This window comes from Heptranchias perlo, chromosome 32 (genome assembly GCF_035084215.1).
Source record: "Heptranchias perlo isolate sHepPer1 chromosome 32, sHepPer1.hap1, whole genome shotgun sequence".
In the NCBI taxonomy this organism is placed as follows: domain Eukaryota; kingdom Metazoa; phylum Chordata; class Chondrichthyes; order Hexanchiformes; family Hexanchidae; genus Heptranchias; species Heptranchias perlo.
The window spans coordinates 15,525,516-15,544,728 of record NC_090356.1 but is presented as its reverse complement, the minus strand read 5'-3'; the positions used below and the strand labels follow the sequence as shown (position 1 = coordinate 15,544,728).

Genomic DNA, 19,213 nt, shown 5'->3' with positions numbered 1-19,213 from the left:
AGTTACCCTGTATAATGGTCTTGGGCAGTCCCATCTCAATTTTTAATGGTTATCAGTCAATGGAAAGAGTGATAAAGTATATCAGAAGTTATTCCTTTCCTCTTTGACCTAAGCATTCAAAATAAAATAGATACAACAGTAGCAGGCTGTTCACAGAAACCAGAGAAAAATTGTTCCAACACAGGGGCTTAGGAAAAGATGGGGATCAAATTCAGATGTTCCAATAGTTAAAAATGGCTCTTCTGAAACCCCTTTTTCTTTTCTTGAACACTGTTGACAATAGTTCCGCTTTCTGTCTTCCTAATTGGATTGCCCAGCATTCATCTCCACGGGTCATAAAACGTACTATAATCAGATTGAATTTCAGGTGCTAAGAAAGTTAATTACAGTTCATTTGACTTAATTATATGCTTGCTAATTCCCCCAGTTTAAATGTGCTGCCTGGTGCAGTAGCAAGCTGTACAGACCAGCAAGGCTGCAGTTTCAATCCCTCGTCTGTACTGAGTTAGTTGAGTCGGAAGGTTGTGAATTCAAGCCCCACTCCAGAGATTTGACCACATAATTTAGGCTGAGGGATTACTACAATGTTAGAGATGCTGTATTTTGGAAGAAATGTCAAACCAAGGCCCTCACAGATGGACATAAAAGATCCCATGGCATTATTCTAAGAAGAGTATGGGAATTATTGTGTCCCAACATTTATCCTTCAACCAACACCATCAAAAACAGATTATCTGGTCATTTATCTCATTGCTGTTTGTGGGACCCTACTGTGTGTGAATTAGCAGCCACGTTTCCCTACATTACAACAGTGACTACACTTCAAAAGTATTTCATTTCTGCAAAATGCAAAGTGCAAAATGCTTTGGGATGTCCTGAGGTTGTGAAGTGTGCTATAGAAATGCAAGTTCCTTATTACATCTAGGGAAGCAGTAGGGATGCCACAGTTGCCTGTGGCACCACTGGACTAGGAAGGAAAATAAATCACCCAGCTCATGGTTTCTGCATAATGATCCCTGCTGTAAAGTTTGTTTGCATGGAATTAAGATGGGAACAGGTTGAGCTATGATACCAGTAACAGTACAGTACTAGGGCACCCACCCCGCAGAGCCAGCAGGATTTTGGATCAGCACCTTGGCTCTATCGAGAGTGCACTGGCCAGGCTGGCCTAAGTGCTCCAATTGAAAAATTAGGACCAGTCCTAGGTCCCTCGCTGGTCTGCCGCTGTCCTAACGGCACCCAACAATATCAGTAAACATAGGAGAAAAGACTAGGTAAAGCAAGAAGTAGTAAACAGGTAACATCAAGCTTGGGTTTTAAAAGCCTGTAGATTTAAAGGAAGAATGAGAGGGGTATGGAGGAGCATAGTTTTGAAGTCCTCAGATAGAATGAGTGGCAGTTGGAGATGGTGTGGCGATGATTTCAACACAGTGAGGATGAAGGAAGAAAGAAGAGCTAACCAGCGACTCCTGCTATAAACTGTGTGTATGGTCATTGTGTGAGGACAAAATTGGGCTCAGATGTGATGACCTCCACCATTGACCCTCTGTCAATGTTCACTGTCCGTGGGGAGCTGTCAGTGACTGTGGAACTACACTGGAACATAAGTCAATGCCTATAGAAGAGGGGAGGAAATTAGAAAACAAATAAACAGAACCAAGAATATGTAATTATTAATTCATTCCTCATTTTAAGTATGGGCTTACATTAACATGCAGATAGAATATTTGATTTATATAGTCTCGGTTTTGATATGTGTACTGTGACAAATATGTAAATGTGAATTATCTACAATGTAGTAAAACTCAACAAAAAGATTTCTTCCAAACTATAAAAAAACACTTACAAGTAACAGCCACTTTATTGTTAGCAAAATTAGAATCAATTAGTTACATTGAGGTTACTTATAAATTATAGCATTATAAGCAGAAATGTATAAGGAAATATTTATAAAATGATTCAACTTTGTCAGTCAAATGCAGATCTGCCTCTTTTATTTTTATTTCAATAAATTCTGCTTTCTGAGTTGTTGCAATTCAAAATCCTTACACGCTAATACAAATGTTCAGAATTAGAATATTTTAATTGGGACTGCCATTCATTATTTGAATACAATTTTTAACTCTCCTTTGTTCAAAGTTTGTCCAGTCATTCTGTGTATTTTAACACAAGCTAACACTGCTAGAAATTTAACAGGTTAATTATCATAACTACATGTGAAGGATAAACAAACTGCTTTATGATCGTTTGATGGTCCTGATAATCCAGTTACGAAACTTCGCCACAGCTGTATATACCCCCGGAAACTTGCTGTCCCCACAGAGCTTGCCCCAAGACACTATGCCGTATATTCTGCCTTTACAAATCAGTGGGCCACCAGAATCCCCCTGTGAAAGAAAAATATAATACTGCGTATCAGTTAATTACACATAATGAATGAAATATAGCCCAAATAAACCCTGGGTACAAGCTCATATAAGAACAGGAATAATTTCCTTTCCATTTCATGCACGTCTTAATCAATGCCAAATATAGTAACAAATACATATTTGTTGGTCTAAGTAACTGTCACAATATATTACATAGAAACATAGAAAATAGGAGCAAGAGTAGGCCATTCGGCCCTTCGGGCCTGCTCCGCCATTCAAAATGATCATGGCTGATCGTCTAACTCAGTACCCTGTTCCCGCTTTTTCCCCATTTCCCTTGATCCCTTTAGCATTAAGAAATATATCTAGCTCCTTCTTGAATACACCTAATGATTTAGTCTCCACTGCCTTCTGTAGTAGAGAATTCCACAGGTTCACCACCCTCTGAGTGAAGAAATTTCTCCTCATCTCGGTTCTAAATGGCATACCCCGTACCCTGAGACTGTGACCCCTGGTTCTGGACTCCCCAGCCATCCGGAAAATCCTCCCTGCATCTAGTCTGTCTAGTCCTGTTAGATGTTAGTCCGATTGATGAATCACATTTACTGTTTGCTCATTCAAAGGCCTGCAGATTATGTTTATATCTGATAAGATAAAAGACAGAAATGAATTATAATTTGAAAAGTTAAACGCTAAACTCCACCCAACCCAACAAAACAATGCTTCGCAGAACATCGTATCAAATGTACGACGTTTCTGTAAGAGAAATCTTAAAGAGTTTCATTTAAAGAGTGAATTGCCCAAGGTTGTTATTGTCTCTCACAAAGTAGACTAAGTAACGTAAAAGAAAAACATCTCACTCAAATGAAATCTTTGCATCACAGTGCAGGCTTAATAAGGTCACTTAAAGAATCTAAGTTTGCTTTTCATTGAGAAATGTCAATATTGTGTTTAGGATTGAAACAGCCATGAATAAATACTAAGCAGCCATTTATCTATGGTACAATTATGAAAAATAAATTACTGTTTCTACAGAGCGTAATGGTGCAGACAGGAGCAACGTTCAAAAAAGGTGTTTTCATTGGCTGATTTCATTTTTTAGCCAATCAAAGACTTAAAATGAAAAGGTTTCCATGATTGCATCACAGGTCAATTTTAGACACATTGGGCACGATTTTAACATTGAAAAACAGGTGGGTTGGGGGCAGGGGGGCATTGGAAATTGCGACCATTTCAGACCCGTCCCCACCCCGGCCATTTCTAGTTTTCAACGGGGCGGGACGAGGGGTGGGCAACCAACCTGCTCCCAGGAGGCGGGTTGGTGACTAAAACATTTCAAGGAGGCTGCAGACCCCCATTTTTACAGATTTTGCAATTTCAGCCTCTGGGGGCTGGGATTCCCGGGCCTTCTCCTTCATGTCATGTGAGAGGAGGAAAGAATGTCCGAAACTGCAGGTGAGTGCCTTTGTGGCACAGCTTGTGGGCAAGAGTGCTTTCCCCAGGCCCAACAAGCCTACCTGCAGTAACCCTTCCCCCAACGACTGCAGCCCCGCCTCCCCCCGATCTCAAACCCCACCCCCCAACGATCGCAGACCCCTGCAATGACCCCCGACCCCCCCAACGATCGTGGACCCCCGCGATGACCCCCGACCCCAACATGCACTGATCTAGGACCTCCGCAATGACCCCCGATCCTGACACCCCCTACGATCGCGGATGCCTGCAATGACCCCCGACCCCAACATCACCAACGATCGCGGACCCCCGCAATAGCCCCCGATCCCGACACCCCCCCATGACCAACTCCCCCCCCAGTGCCCCATGCTCATCAGTGTCCTGTGCCCACCCACGTCCCCCCGTGCCCACCCAAGCCCCCCATGCCTCCCCACCCCCCATCCATACAATCAAAGACTTACTTGAAGACTTACCTTTTAACGTCCTCTCCCTGGCTGCTCTCCCATCCGACTGAGACCAGCCTGTCAATCTGGCCGGTCAGTGGGACGGCAAACCGACAAAAAAAAATAAAAGATGTCCTTACGTCAAAATCGTAAGGACGTCCGGGACTTGCGGGTTTCCTGTCCACAATTTGACCCTCCCCCCCGCCCCCTTCCCAGCTCGGGGTCAAAATCATGCCCAATGTTATGGATCTTGCACAGAGAGCTGATGAGTAAACTTGATGGTGACTCCAGAGTCTGACCATGTCCAGGCCAGTAGACTCATCCACAGCATTGGCAGGGTTAAAATCCCTAAATAAATATAAAAAGGGGATTTTAAAATCCTTCGTCAACTGCATTCAAATACACTACCAATAGAGTTTCCCCTGGTTAATCCACACAGACTAGGGAGGTTTCAGGCATGACCTGGCCTGCACTGAGTTTGCTGACCTCAGTCAGGGCTGTGGTAGGGGTGCTGCAATTAGCCTCAATATCCCTGGGATAGGTAGGGGATAATCAACTAGGGTCTGCCTTCTGATTGCTTGCTTGATGTGTGCACATGTGAATATTGGGTAAGGACAGAATCAGGCTCAGCAGTGATGACCCCTGCAGGCTGAAAATCCTCAGCCCTTCCAGTACACACCCATTGTAACTCCAGCAGAAAGGCCATAAACTAGACCAGGTCCCGGAAATGCCAGGTCCCTACTTAAAATCATAGCGGGTCATTTTGACTTTGTGCGATAGTGTAAAACGGGTGATAGTGAATCGGCAGCCCATTTTACATCTCTCCCGATATTGATTTCAATTGAAGTCGCTTTCAAACACCTTTGAAAATCCATATTCATCACATCTACTACATTGTCTTTATCTGCACAATTATTCATCCTTCAAAAACTCTCTCTTCATGTTCTTTCTTTCCCCCCTACTCACTCACTACCGCCTTTAGGAATTCACTGCATATATTCCAGCACAGTGCCATGTTACACAGTATATTTTCTTGAAGGGCTGTCATGCAGCCTGCGTTCAGACATATTTATTTCAATAGCCAGCACCTCACTCACTCCACCTGTCACAAGTACCACCACAGGCACTTTGACTACCGGAGTATTCAGGTAGTCAGTATGAGGTGGGTGCACAAGCAAGCAGAAGCAGGTGGTGGTGGCAGTGCAGGAACCAGATGACCAGAGGGTCCGCTCTTGTCCTTCCTCAGATGCAACATCCTGGGTTTCAGTCCTGCACTTGAACGAGGAATGCTATCTGAGCACCAGTGTTCTCTTCAGTTTTTAGAGAATGTGCCAAGCGTCCTGAGAGCAAGTGTGGGGAAGTCCACTAGTAATAGCAGTGCTTTTTTGCACTGCAAGTCCAGGGTCATCTGCAGCAGAGCCCCCAGTAACAGAGGTACTAAGCCCATGGAGTATCTCTCATGATCATGCAGATGCTGTTATAGAGGCCTTGAGTTCCAGTCCCCAAAAAGGTGATCTTGTCCAGCTTCAAAATTCTGAAGAGAGCCATCCGCAGGGCTTTGTTATTGCTGCTCAGCAGTCTGTTCCCGTTTAAATCAGTGGATGTACAGAGGGATTGCCCAGCAGCAGGAGCTTGGCTGGAGTAGGCATGAATGAGGCCGCTGACTATCAGGGCATTCCTAACAAAAAAAACCTGTGTCCCTTTAATATCTATCTTACCCACGCAACTTATTTAACACCTGGTCCGAATGGGCAGAAATAACACTGAGTGGATCTCCCACCTAAAGCCCCTCGTTTGCAGGTAGGATGCATGCTAACTGAGCTCCCACTCAGAATGAGCTGGAGTGAATTGCGCAGACATACAGCTCGACAAGAAGATTGAAACAAAGTAGATCCAACAAGGAATCAAGCAAGAGTGAAAGCTGACCAATTTCCCGGTTTGCACATGGCTGAATGCTGCCGGTACAGCCTGTCAGAAAACTTTGCCGCATGGTAACACCGATGGCAGGGCTGGTCAAAAAACTGGGGATTGTGAAAAATTTCCAGTTAAACTGTGGCAACGTCACAACAGTTTTCACATCATATTGGCGTAGTGACATTGTGTTTACAAGTTTCCGATCAGAGTGACATCCAATTTCAGCAAGCAGTATTAGTGGGTAATCTCACATCGCCTACCCGAGTGCTTAGTTTAGCTGCTTAGCTTTGGACCTCATTCTGGCTGCAGTAAAGCACAGGGATTATTCCAATTAAAGAAGGACACTTGTAGAGGAAACACTGGCTTACTCTGGAAGTTGGAGCCACATTCCAAGGTACATACCTCATTGCAGAACATATATCAAAAAGAAACTGTTGGTAACTTTTTTTGTGATACGTGTGAATCTATATGGGCAGTTTTGAAGATGGGGTCCGCAGCCCCATGGAATGTGTGAGGGACTGCAGGGGTTCCGTGAGGTCGTAAGATGAAATCAGGATTCCTGACAGTGTTCCTGTAATTACAACATTTTGTCCATACACCATTTGACGTTGGAAGGCAAGCAGGGAAAGCTAAGCTATGGCCATATACATGTGACTGCCTATTTCTCACTGAAAATCACTAAGGGGCATCAGGCCACCAATCGTGTTGCGCTGAGGTGCAATGTTGCGTTTTCAGTCGCAGCATAAGGCAGGCAGTATTTTTATCGCATGAACAATCACTTAAATTGTTTCATAGAACGTGCACATGGTGACAATGTGCAGGATGAGGAAGGTCAAAAACAAAAGTCCTTCTTGAGAAGGAACTGCGATATAATGAGTGTTCCCTACAGTACAGGTTTACCTGTATTGACACCAGCAACCCACAGCCACAGTCCATCACCTGCTTCAGGGCCCTTGCCAACAGTACAATGAAGCTCACAAAGCTCAGCTGACACTTGGCTGCAAAAACATCCTGAGGATGTCAACAACTAATGGACTGTTTCAAGCATCTCCACCCACCAGAAAAAAGCCATCAATACCATCTCCTCTGTTGTGGAGAAAGTTGCAAACATATCTTATTTATTGGTTGACAGGGTGACTGGATTCAAGCAGCACCACATCATTCCCAAGGATATCAGCTGAGATGGATAGTGAGTGTGATGGTGGGCAGCAACGTTGAAAGTTATCACTGCGTCTGACAATACCATTCTGCGCAGCATCAAAGCCATGTCAAGGACGCCCAAGGTCAGCTGGAAAATTGCCTTCAGGGATGGAAGGTCTTTACGATCCAGATGGATGAATTATCCAACCTAATAAGCTGTGTCCAGCTGAAGTGGTTTGTGTACTATTCATGGGACAGCTTGGACTTGTGGACTAGAAATTTCTGTGGCAGCCTCGTTGGGGGCAGATCTGGGGTGGGAGCAGTATTTCCACCTACCCCTGGATGCATTCATGCATTCATTCTTTGTAACCAAACAAAGCAGCAGCCAACTTAGCTGTAAAAAGTTGCTTATATGGTGAACACTTTGCACATTGGAAAACAAACTGAATATTTTTAAGCTCTTATTGCAAGACTTCGATACCAACATTCTGTGCCTCAGCAATAAAGTGACATGCTTTAGGAAACAATTGTCACTGTTCCTCATTTGTTTTCCAGCACTGATGTATTTCTGAACTTAAAAGACATTATCCAGGAATAGTAGCTTCCAGTTTCATTGTAAAGGTAACCATCACTCAGCACCTGTGGTGATCGCACTTCAACTAATATTTGGTAGCACGTCAGCAACAGAAGAATACAACTGGATCAGAAACCTGTTCACCTCCCAGTATTCCAGTGGGAAAGTTAGAAGAACTGTTTCTTTTGATGGAGCGGAGAGGCTTTCATTCAGGAATGCCGCCTGTGTCTGTTTTCTGGTGCACCCTGCTGAACATTGGAAGACTTGATGTCCTTTGCTTCTATCTCTGCCTGTGTGAGTAGTTTTCTACTTTGTCTTCTGTGAAGTCTAAACAACATGTTTAATGTTGAGCAAATGCATCCTTCCCACTGACACAACAATCTTGGGTGTCAAAAGAACTGTAATCTCTGACAAGCACAACACTATAAAAGATGTTTTCTGTCGCTAACTGTGGTTCGCTAACGCTGTGTTTTAGAAATTTTAGGACAAGAGGTTGACCATTGCATGCAATTCCTCCACACAGGAAAGATTGAAAAAATGCTGGCCTAAACAATGGGTGTACACAAACTATTTGTCCATGGGGACATCACAGCTAAGCCCAATCCTGTCCTCGCATGATGTCCATACACGTGTGCTATCCAGCAGGAGTATAAATTACACTACAATTGCAACTTTCAACCAGTGTTGTGGCTAGAAGTCAGTCCTCTATAGAGGGAAAGTAACCCAACTCAGTAGCTGGAACACAATCCTCTATAATACGTGGATCCAACAATCTGCCAACTTTTCTGGCAGAGGTTGTATCAGACCAGGAACGAACTCTCTAAATATCTCTGGGAGCAGGGCTGGCAGATCTTAAAAAGTGATTCCAGTGATAGTGGAAAGTTTGTTTGTTGTTAGGGATACCATTCAGGCTGTGCTTCAGTCCAGGCAATTGGCCACCTTCAGTAACACAGACACATGCTTCTCGTCCTCTAACTGGTACCATAGCGAAGTAACAAGTGTCACAATTAGAAATAACGGCACGCATAATGAGAGGCAGTCAGACCGCACAGGGTAAAATTAAATTTTAAAAAGGCAAATCACAATCAGTGTCATGTTTATCAAAGTATTTTTAATTTAATTTTTCATTTAGTCTCTGTCCCTTTTTCTTTCCATTTTATTTGCTATCTCCTTCCATCTCCTATTCAAAAACTCTCTTTGTCTTTCTCAATGCTTTTTACTCACACTGTCTTTTCTTTCTCACTCTTTATCTCTTTCAGATATCGGGACTTTGGATTTGGCAGAAAATGTGACTGCATCAGGTTGTTGGACCTTGCTGACCACCTTAGACATGGAACGTCAATGGTCACCTTTGATAAAGGCATTTGAAGTGGAAAAGCAAATTAATGTTTTCCTCCCTGTTCAAATTTTAATTCTAAAGTGGATTCTCTATTTAAAGAGGGATGCCCATACGATTGACAACCTCTGCATATGCAGATCAAAACTCCCTCTCTGCTTCTAAGCCCAAACTCAAAAGACCAAATCCTATTGCACCAAAGAGGCTTGTCCCATTTTCCAACCAGCTATCATTGTGATTTCCCTGAGTGAGATTGCCATAGTGGGCTAAATTTTCCAATCCATGTTAACAGGGGGTGAGATACATTCTGTCAGTGCAGACTCTGAAAATTCAGGCTTTGATGTCAATTGATAGACAGCTTTCTGTCATTGGCTCAAACTCATTAGGAATTGTGTTATTAGTACCCAAAGCCATTTCTTACAACCAGCAGGGAGAAGAGACTTTCATCTCTTTAGCCTGGGCTAAATTTAAATCCATGTGCCACAACTGAAAGTGTATTCTTCTGACTCACTGTTCCCAATTCACTCAGGTTTTGCTGTGTATCTGTCGTGGTTTATGAACTATTTATATGCTAAGCTGTCGTAAGCTCACAAGTCTGTGAATTTATTACAGTTTATTGTGAGACAAAATAGTGGCATTCTACATTTTAATCTTTATTAATGCCTTAAAGTTGAAGTAACAGCATCAATACCTGGCATGAATCTTTTCCTCCAGTGGTGAATCCAGCACAGATCATGTTGGTGGTAATGTTTCCACTATACGAATCAGTGTGGTTACACTGTGATTTGGATACAATGGGTACTTTAACTGCCCTCAACATTCTTGGCATAAGCCTTCCATTAGGATTGGTGAAACCCCACCCAGACACTCGACATAATGTGTCTGCTTTTAACGATGTTTTTTGGCGAGGCAGAGCTACAATCCCAACGAAGTAGTTCAGACTGGCAGGCCGTGAAAGCTGTTTGAGATACATAAGACAGCCTTGGTCAGATATAAACATCAAGCAATGTTTCAGTTATAAATAATTTAAATATAATTTAGTCTATCTACTTAAAGGAGGGAGCACTCCTGAAATGTTAAATCGGGGAAGAGTGGTGAAATATTTGTACCAAGGTGAAATGGTTGAACTAGATCAAGAACTAACAGCAGTATAAGAGCCCTACGATATGACAGGTATTCCAGTACAGGGCTAAAGTACTCTAGTAACCCATAAGTTGAATGATAGTTTGTTGGATCCTAACCGTCAGCCTCACACTGGATGAGTTCTGAATTTCCCACATGTGTACAGATGGTTTTTTTCTCTAGTTTTCTTTCCCTTTCTTCCACAGGGTTCAGGGTTGCAGATCCACAAGTACTAGCTGCCCTACAGGACCTCATCCAAGGGGCCTTTCTGTATCTGTAAGCCTAGACAGGAAGTGTTAGTAAGCCATTGGCCCCTGGGGGTAGCATCAATGCTGAGCCCAATATTGTCTCCACCCAACATCCATATCTATACATCTTCCATCACTGGAATCTTATTGTCTATACAGCTTGCCCACCAAAACATTAGTGGAACCCAGAAAAATAATTTTAAAAAAATATTTAACAACGTTAAACATTCTCTGATAACTGATGGCTGCATTAATAAACATAAAGGGTCAGCAACTTAATGACAAAAGTGTTTGGCAAATCCTTTCTCAATGGTTTACAAGTACATGGCTTCAACGTAAATCAAGTCAAACTGCTTTGGTAGCTCACATGCACATGACACCATCAGGACAAAAATACCTCATGGCTCCTTTGGCTCGTCTCCTTCTCCAAACAATGAAAATTTGCCAAACCCTTGTTTATGAAAAAATTGCCCAGTGCCCTCATGTGTCCCAGGTTATTTGGATGTTTCAATTTTAATGTGGGAATAATTGCCTCCATCGCCTAACCAGGCATGTTTGTGAATTGACACAAATGTGTGATGTATTGGCCCTCCATGCAACAACCTGCCAATTCATTTAACAGAGCTACATATTTTTTAAAAAGCATTGACATTCTTTTGACCGATTGCCTGGACCACCAACTAATGAGTTATTATATTCAAATTAGTCGAAAGGCGTCCTTTTTTTTTGTCCGTATAAAGGCAAATAGACAGCATCCTCCAGAAACAGTGCCATCGAGGGAGGAGTATTACATACATTCTGCGGAGCACCTCGACAGAAGGAGCAACAGGTGGTAAGAGAAACAATACTTTGTGTTTTTTTGACCTTGTAGTAGTTGGAAAAGCAGGTATAGTATCCTTTCTGTGCTCTTATTATCTTGTATATTCTTTAGGGGAGGCATTTCAGAACCAGGTTAATAATTATCGCAGTTTCTTTCTGAATAAATAAGCACACCATTGTTGGGTTATAAGAATGCTTAGATTTTCATTGATTGGTGTCCAAATGACATTATACATTTTTAATGTTAACAAAGAGCCAAGGAGTCATTTGGCCCACATTACTAAGTCATGTATAATAATACCAGCATCAAAAAATAGGTGTCCCTGGTTTTGGCCAATTGTCCCTGACCTTGGGGGCTGTGTCCCTGACTGCCTGCATCAGAGATTGAGAGGTGTGACAATACCCCTTTAATTTTAAACACTGAAACCAAGGTTGTACAGAAGCTCGGTAGAAAAACTTTCTGAAAAGGCTGTTTCATTGGAGAAAACAAGTTATGTGACTTTGGGGATTGATTACAGTCTAAGTAGGTCAACAGAACTAGATACCCATTCCTTCATTTTTTGGTGGTTATGGTGGAGGTTCTGCAAGCTGTTCTGCTCAAAAGCCTTGCTTAGGTGTAAATTGAATACTTGTTTAAGTATGTGTTCGAACCCATTTATCCAAGTGTATACGGAATTTCAGGAGTCCTCTTCGTTATGTTTGTAGATGAGTGAACAATACATACCATTAAAGGAAAACTAACTAGTTTTGATATTTTTATGTCAGCATTTAATGTTCTAGCACATACATTACATAGTTACAAATAAGAATTTCTATCTTTGAAAGTTTCTTTCTACTGCAGGAGCAAAGTGAGGTTACTTTACAGGGTTTAACATTTACTAAGGTTCAATAAAGTGTTTACGACTAGACATTTACCTTAATCAACATGATGTCAGAATCTTTTGTCTTCGAGTCAAATTGTGGATGGGGTATGATCTTAGATGGGCGAAACAGTTGTTCGGTACCTTCATATCTGGATAATGAATGTTCTCCTGCTACTATTTGTATAGACTCAGCACCACTGTAATGAAGCAAGAATACACGTTTCATAGTTTGTGCATTAACACAGTTTCCTTCATTATTATAAATGAAATATTTTTAATACAGATTTCCACAAACCCATAATTGCAGTGTGCAGCCGTCAAAACCCATCTTCGGTGGATCAGAGACCCTCCACAGTAATGAGATCCTCCTGGTCTCTTCAGAGAAACCTGGTATTTGATGGAATGAGGCAACACCGAATAACCACCAACAATCCGGGACTGGCCTTAGGAAGAGTTAAAATAAAGCTTCCAAGTTATAGCACTGATCACGTTCCTACAAGGCTCAAGCAGATATATTTAAGGCGACTGATCATAACTCAATCATATATTGAAAGCTATAAAATGAGCAGCACTGTGATATATTGTTATATAGTGTATTATTCCCAGTGAGTATCTAAACTTTCAGCATTTTGCTTTATTTAGCTGGATATTTTTGCTCTAAGGAATGTAACAGCAAATGGGCTTTAGGTGTACCTGGCAGCCTTCTCAAATTTCTTGAGTTGACATTACACATCTTAAATTTCAGTAGACAAAGTAACACAAAAATGTTAAAGAAGTCAATGTAGTCCTGCTTTCAAAATATTCTCAACCAAAGGTAGAATGTAAAACAGCAATCAAGAATCATACATGACTTAATGAAGTCAAGAAAGTTCAACGTTAATTTGCAAACACTTACCATATGCTGAGGGTAATTTTAAGAAGAGCAGCAACAGTATGTAAATGTTGGAAACATTCATTTTGTGCTTATGGAGGTAGAAAGATCAAGCTTCCACCTAACTGAGTAATACTCAGCTCACTGACTGGGAACTGCGAAGAAATTTCAGCATGTCAACTGTTCTTTTATCCAGTTACTGAGTTTCCCCCGGCAGTTTCCCTTGTAACACTATATACTGTAATTGGGTTTAAATGGGAATCTGTAAAACTGCAATCAAGCATTAACAACATGTATCAGATTTAGCTGTAATTCTTTGTTTGAGGTGAAAGTGATAAGGTTTAGGACCACTTCAACATATTAAACAGTGCTTAATTTTGGCCACCACCCATTTTTTTCAGTGTGTCAAATGTTTAAAGTAATGTGTTAAACTTTGCAAAATAGAGAGGTCTACTGTCAAAGGATGGATTCTGCTTGCAGGCAATTGCAAGCTTTCATGGTTGTTTCCAAATGGCTCATTAGATGTATCTTTTGAAGGTTAAGAAGTACTTTGCTTTTGAACTACACCCATCTAGTATTACAGAATAAATCATTTTTTAAGAACTTTCCTGGGATGCTAGGAAATATATATTTTTTAAATAAACCTAACATAAAACCACAACAAGATAGTTTAAAATAAAAACCATTCATTTATAAACAAGCTCCTGGACTTCCTAAAATAACAACAGAAAATGCTGGAGAAACTCAGCAAGTCAGGCAGCATCTGTGAAGAAAGAAACAGAGTTAATGTTTCAGGTCATAAGAACATAAGAAATAGGAGCAGGAGTAGGCCACACGGCCCCTCATAATCTTATGTGTTTCGATGAGATCACCTCTCATTCTTCTAAACTCCAGAAGTATATGCCCATTCTACTCAACCCTCTCATCCCAGGAATTAATCTAGTGAACCTTCGTTGCACTGCATCCAAGGCAGTTTTATCCTTCCTTAGATAAGGAGACCAAAACTGTACGCAGTACTCCAGGTGAGGTCTCACTAAAGCCCTGTACAACTGTAATAAGACTTCCTTACTCTTGTACTCCAACCCCCCTTGTAATAAAGGCCAACATGCCATTTGCTTTCCTAATTGCCAGCTGTACCTGCATACTAACTTTTTGTGTTTCTTGTACGAGGACACCCAAGTCTCTCTGAACACCAACATTTAATAGTTTCTCACCATTTAAAAAATATTCTGTTTTTCTATTCTTCCTACCAAAGTGAAAAACCTCACATTTCCTCACATTATACTCCATCTGCCACTTTCTTGCCCACTCACTTAATCTGTCTATATCCCTTTGCAGATTCTTTGTGTCCTCCTCATAGCTTACTTTCCCACCTGGCTTTGTATCATCGGCAAACTTGGATTCATTACACTCAGTCCCTTCATCCAAGTCATTAATATAGATTGTAAATAGCTAAGGCCCAAGCACTGATCCTTGTGGCACCCCACTAGTTACAGCCTGCCAATCTGAAAATGACCCGTTTATCCCTACTCTCTGTTTTCTGTCTGTTAACCAATCCTCTATCCATGCTAATATATTACCCCCAACCCCATGAGCCCTTACCTTGTGTAACAATCTTTTATGTGGCACCTTATTGAATGCCTTTTGAAAATCCAAATATACTGTATCCACTGGTTCCCCTTTATCTACCCTGCTAGTTACATCCTCAGAAAACTCTAATAAATTTGTCAAACACGATTTCCCTTTCATAAAACCATGCTGACTAAGTCTAATCATATTATGATTTCTAAGTGCCCTGTTACCACTTCCTTAATAATGGATTCCAGCATTTTCCTGACGACCGATTTTAGGCTAACTGGCCTGTAGTTCCCTGTTTTCTCCCTCCCTCCCTTCTTGAATAGCGGGGTAACATTTGCTACCTTCCAGTCCACTGGGACCGTTTCAGAATCTAGAGAATTTTGGTAGATCATAACCAATGCATTCACTATCTTTGCAGCCACCTCTTTTAGAACCCTAGGATGTAGGCCACCAGGTCCATGGGATTTGTCGGATTTTAGTCCCATTAGTTTGTCTAGTACTTTTTCGCTAGTGATATTAATTGTTCTAAGTTCCTCACTCTCATTTACCCCTTGGTTCCCCACTATTTTTGGTATGCTTTTTGTGTCTTCTACTGTGAAGACAGATACAAAATATTTGTTTAACGCATCTGCCATTTCCTGATTCCCCTTTATAATTTCTCCTGTCTCAGCCTCTAAGGGACCAATGTTTACTTCTGCTGCTCTCTTCCTTTTTACACACTTGTAGAAGCTCTTACTTATCGAAGACCTTTTGTCAGAACTGGAAGATGTTAAAGAGTTAAAGTTTTTAAGTAAGTACAGAGCCAGGGAAGGGGGAAATGGGGAGGAAAGAACAAAAGGGAAGGTCTGTGATAGGGTAGAGGGCAAGAGTGATTAAATAACAAAAGGGATGATGGTGCAAGACAAGGAAAGTGGTAATGGGACAGGTTAAGAAACAAAAGATTGGTTAGGAGTAGCTGTAAATGGCAACAGCAGAACCATTACCAGCACTAGCTGACCAAAAAAATGGGAGCAATGGTTATGATCTGAAGTTATTGAAATCAACATTGAGTCCGGAAGGTTGTAAAGTGCCTAAACGAAAGATGAGGTGCTGTTCCTCGAGCTTATGTTGAGCTTCATTGGAACAGTGTAAGAGGCCGAGGACAGAGAGGTCAGAGTAAGAGTGGGAAGGGGAATTAAAATGGCATGTGACCGGCAGATCAGGGTCACACTTGCGGACAGAGCAGAGGTGTTCAGCAAAGCGATCACCCAATCTGCATTTGGTCTCCCCAATGTAGAGGAGACTGCATTGTGAGCAGCGAATACAGTATACTAACTTGATTGTTTACTAGTATAGTAAACTAACACCATTGTTTCACCTGGAAGGAGTGTTTGGGGCCCTGGACGGTGGGAAGGGAGGAGGTGAAGGGGCAGGTGTTGCATCACACGGGAAGGAGCCGTGGAGAGGAGAGCGGGTGTTGGAGGTGATGGAAGATTGGACCAGGGTGTCGCAGAGGGAGCGGTCCCTTCATAATACTGAAAGGGGAGAGAAAGATGTGTTTGGTGGTGAGATCGCGCTGGAGGTAGCAGAAATGGCGGAGGATGATTCGTTGAATGCAAAGGCTGCTGGGGTGGAAGATGAGGACAAGGGGGACCTTATCATGGTTCTGGGAGGGAAGGGAAGGGGTGAGAACTGGTTGGGCCTCCATTCAAGGAAGAAGTAGAGGGCCCGCAGGCCGTCCTGGTGTGGGATGGAGGTGTAGAGCCACTGGACATCCATGGTGAAAAGGAGACAGTTAGGGCCAGGGAACTGGAAACTGTTAAAGTGGCAGAGGGCATCAGAAGAGTCGCGGATGTAGGTCGAAAGAGACTGGACAAGGAGAGAGAAAATTGAGTAGAGATAGGAGGAAATAAGTTCCATGGGGCAAGAACAGACTGAAGCAATGGTTCTCCCAGTCAGTCCTATTTTTGGATCTTGGGAAGGAGGTAGAAGCGGGCTGTGCGGGGTTGGGGGACTATGAGGTTGGAGACCGTGGGGGGAAGATCTCCAGAGGAGATGAGGTCAGTGGCAGTCTGGGAAACTATGGCTTGATATTCGGTGGTGGAGTCATGGTCCAGAGAGAGGTCGGAGGAGGTGTCGGAGAGTTGGCGTTCAGCAACTGTCTCCAGCTCCGACTTAGTCCACGTGGATTCCAACTTAAACTCGACCCTTCCTGTTTCGGATCCACCCACGATTACAGATACCTCCATGATATTCAGCGTTCCTCGAACCACTGCTCTCGCCGCTTCCTGAGGTCCACGCTCAACGCCTGCATGCTCTTGACCTCTCTCTTCAGCAGCACCGACTCACTCTACTTCAGAGTTGCCCTGTTCTGGAGTTCCATTTCATCCTGTTCGTCACACAACAACAGCGTTGCCCTCGTCAGCAGGTTTAATGACAGTGTCAGGGTTGGACCTGAGAGGATGGAGTGCTGCAAGTTCAGAGGGAGGTAGGCTCGAGTGAGTGAGGGGAGTAGAGAAATTGAGAGGCCCTGTCACGCCGGCAGTTCACAATGAAAAGATCAAGAGAGGGTAAGAGGCCAGAGGGAGGGGTCTAGGTGGAACAAGAATTCTGAAGGGGCCGCTGTGCGTGGGGAAGACTCCTGGCCAAAGAAGTGGGCACAGAGGCAAAGGCAACGGAAGAAGAGCTCAGCATCGTGTCGAGCTCGAAATTCATTGAGATGAGGGTATAAGGGGATGATGCTAAGGTTCTTGCTGAGCACTGATCGTTCGGGGTCAGAGGGGAAGGTCAGAGGGGATAGTGAAGGGGAAGAAGGATCAGGAGGGGCGTTGGTATCTAAGAGTTATTGAAGCTTGCTGTACTTGACACCGGAAAGGAAGGAAAAAAGTTTTACGTTAAAGTGCCGGATGAAATGGAACTGCAGAACAGGACAACTCTGAAGTAGAGTGAGTCGGTGCTGCTGAAGAGAGAGGTTGAGAGCATGCATGTGGTGGTGCACGGTGTTGAGCGTGGACCTCAGGAAGCGTCGAGAGCAGTGGTTCGAGGAACACTGAATATCATGGAGATATCTGTAATCAGGGTGGATCCGAAACATGACGGGTGGAATTTAAGTTGGAATCCACATGGATTAAGTCAGAGCTGGAGACAGTTGCTGAGGAAAGAGATCTGGCTGTGAAAGGGAGTTTTAGAAGAAACCTGATCAAATACGAGAAAGCAATGAAGGTGAACAAGGTAAAAGAGACAAACAGAAATCCCGTCGGGGAGAAGAGCAGAACTTGTTCTAGATGGGCATTCCAGGAAGAGAAGTGGCCATGAATTAAACACGAAATCAAAAGCAAAATACTGCAGATGCTGGAAATCTGAAATTAAAACAGAGAGGTCAAGAGTGGGAATGGGACGGGGAATTAAAATGGCAAGCGACCGGCAGGTCAAGATCACGCTTGCTGATAGAGCGGAGGTGTTCAGCAAAGCAATCACCCAATCTGCGTTTGGTCTCCCCAATGTAGAGGAGACCACATTGTGAGCAGCGAATACAGTATACTAAATTGAAAGAACTACAAGTAAACCGCTGTTTCACCTGCAAGGAGTGTTTGGGGCCCTGTGTGGTGGGAAGGGAGGAAGTGAAGGGGCAGGTGTTACATCTCCTGCGCTCGCACAGGTAGGTGCCATGGGGAGGAGAGCAGTGTTGGGAGTGATGAAAGAGTGGACCAGGGTGTCGTGGAGGGAGCGGTCCCTTCGGAATACTGAAAGGGGAGGGGAGGGTGTGTTTGGTGGTGGGATCGCGCTGGAGGTGGCAGAAATGGCGAAGGATGATACGTTGAATGTGAAGGCTGGTGAGGTGGAGGTGAGGATAAGGGGGACCCTATCATGGTTCTGGGAGGGAAGGGAATGGGTGAGGACTTCCTCCTGTTTTCATTCAATGGTGAATCCCACTGAAGTAGATGAACCTCCATCCCTTTCCAATCAATGTGGGTCAAAGTGTAACGGAAAATGGTGCAATCCATGAAAATACCCAGCATTGAGACAACAGAGGCAGTTAGCATGGTAATTTGCTTCCTTGCCTGAATGAAGGTATAAGTCAAGCTGTTCTGTTATTACTAAACTCGGGAGCACAAAAAAAGGTCTTAGCTCAAAAACTGCATCTTGGAAGAAATGCTGTTTTTGCAACATGTTGGCTTAATGCCATTATAGTCAGAGCGATGGAGCTTTGCAGAACAGGCAGGGCGTAGAAGACCTTGAATTCAGGCTTCAGAGCTGGCATATTGAAGAGCATAGTCAATGTAACCAAGGGAACAAATGGTGGCTCCCCTTCAAGCTTGAAGGATTTAGTCCATTGGAACCCAAGACTAGTCATTAGTCTTTACTTAGTAGCATAAATGAGTTGTAAGATGGGGAAGTGGGACTGGAGTCACTGTGTGTGAGGGAGTGAATGGGAAAGAGAGCTGTGACAGCACCAGCACTAATTTTAGTTTTTAAGAGCTCAAGGTAGATTTTAGATAACG

General features: G+C 43.1%; 1 protein-coding gene across 1 annotated transcript; it reads right to left on the bottom strand.

The window, feature by feature from the left end:
- Nucleotides 1-2,237: 2,237 nt before the first annotated feature.
- LOC137300788 (trypsin-like) lies at nt 2,238-18,881 on the bottom strand. The gene is made up of 6 exons (XM_067970048.1): nt 18,773-18,881; nt 17,809-17,880; nt 12,579-12,726; nt 12,336-12,480; nt 9,923-10,189; nt 2,238-2,387 (listed from the first exon to the last, which is right to left on the bottom strand). Exons 1-6 carry the CDS (start codon nt 18,879-18,881, stop codon nt 2,238-2,240), a joined length of 891 nt encoding a protein of 296 aa, XP_067826149.1.
- Nucleotides 18,882-19,213: the final 332 nt, after the last annotated feature.

What these genes read in the sequence shown, in the direction of transcription:
- LOC137300788 (XM_067970048.1), bottom strand. Translation starts at nt 18,881, where the DNA reads ATGTTGCAAAAACAGCATTTCTTCCAAGATGCAGTTTTTGAGCTAAGA. An exon ending in GCTGCACACTGCAATTATGG is followed by an intron (nt 12,481 to 12,578) that starts GTTTGTGGAAAT and finishes GCTTCATTACAG; the next exon opens with TGGTGCTGAGTCTATACAAA. An exon ending in CTGACATCATGTTGATTAAG is followed by an intron (nt 10,190 to 12,335) that starts GTAAATGTCTAG and finishes TATCTCAAACAG; the next exon opens with CTTTCACGGCCTGCCAGTCT.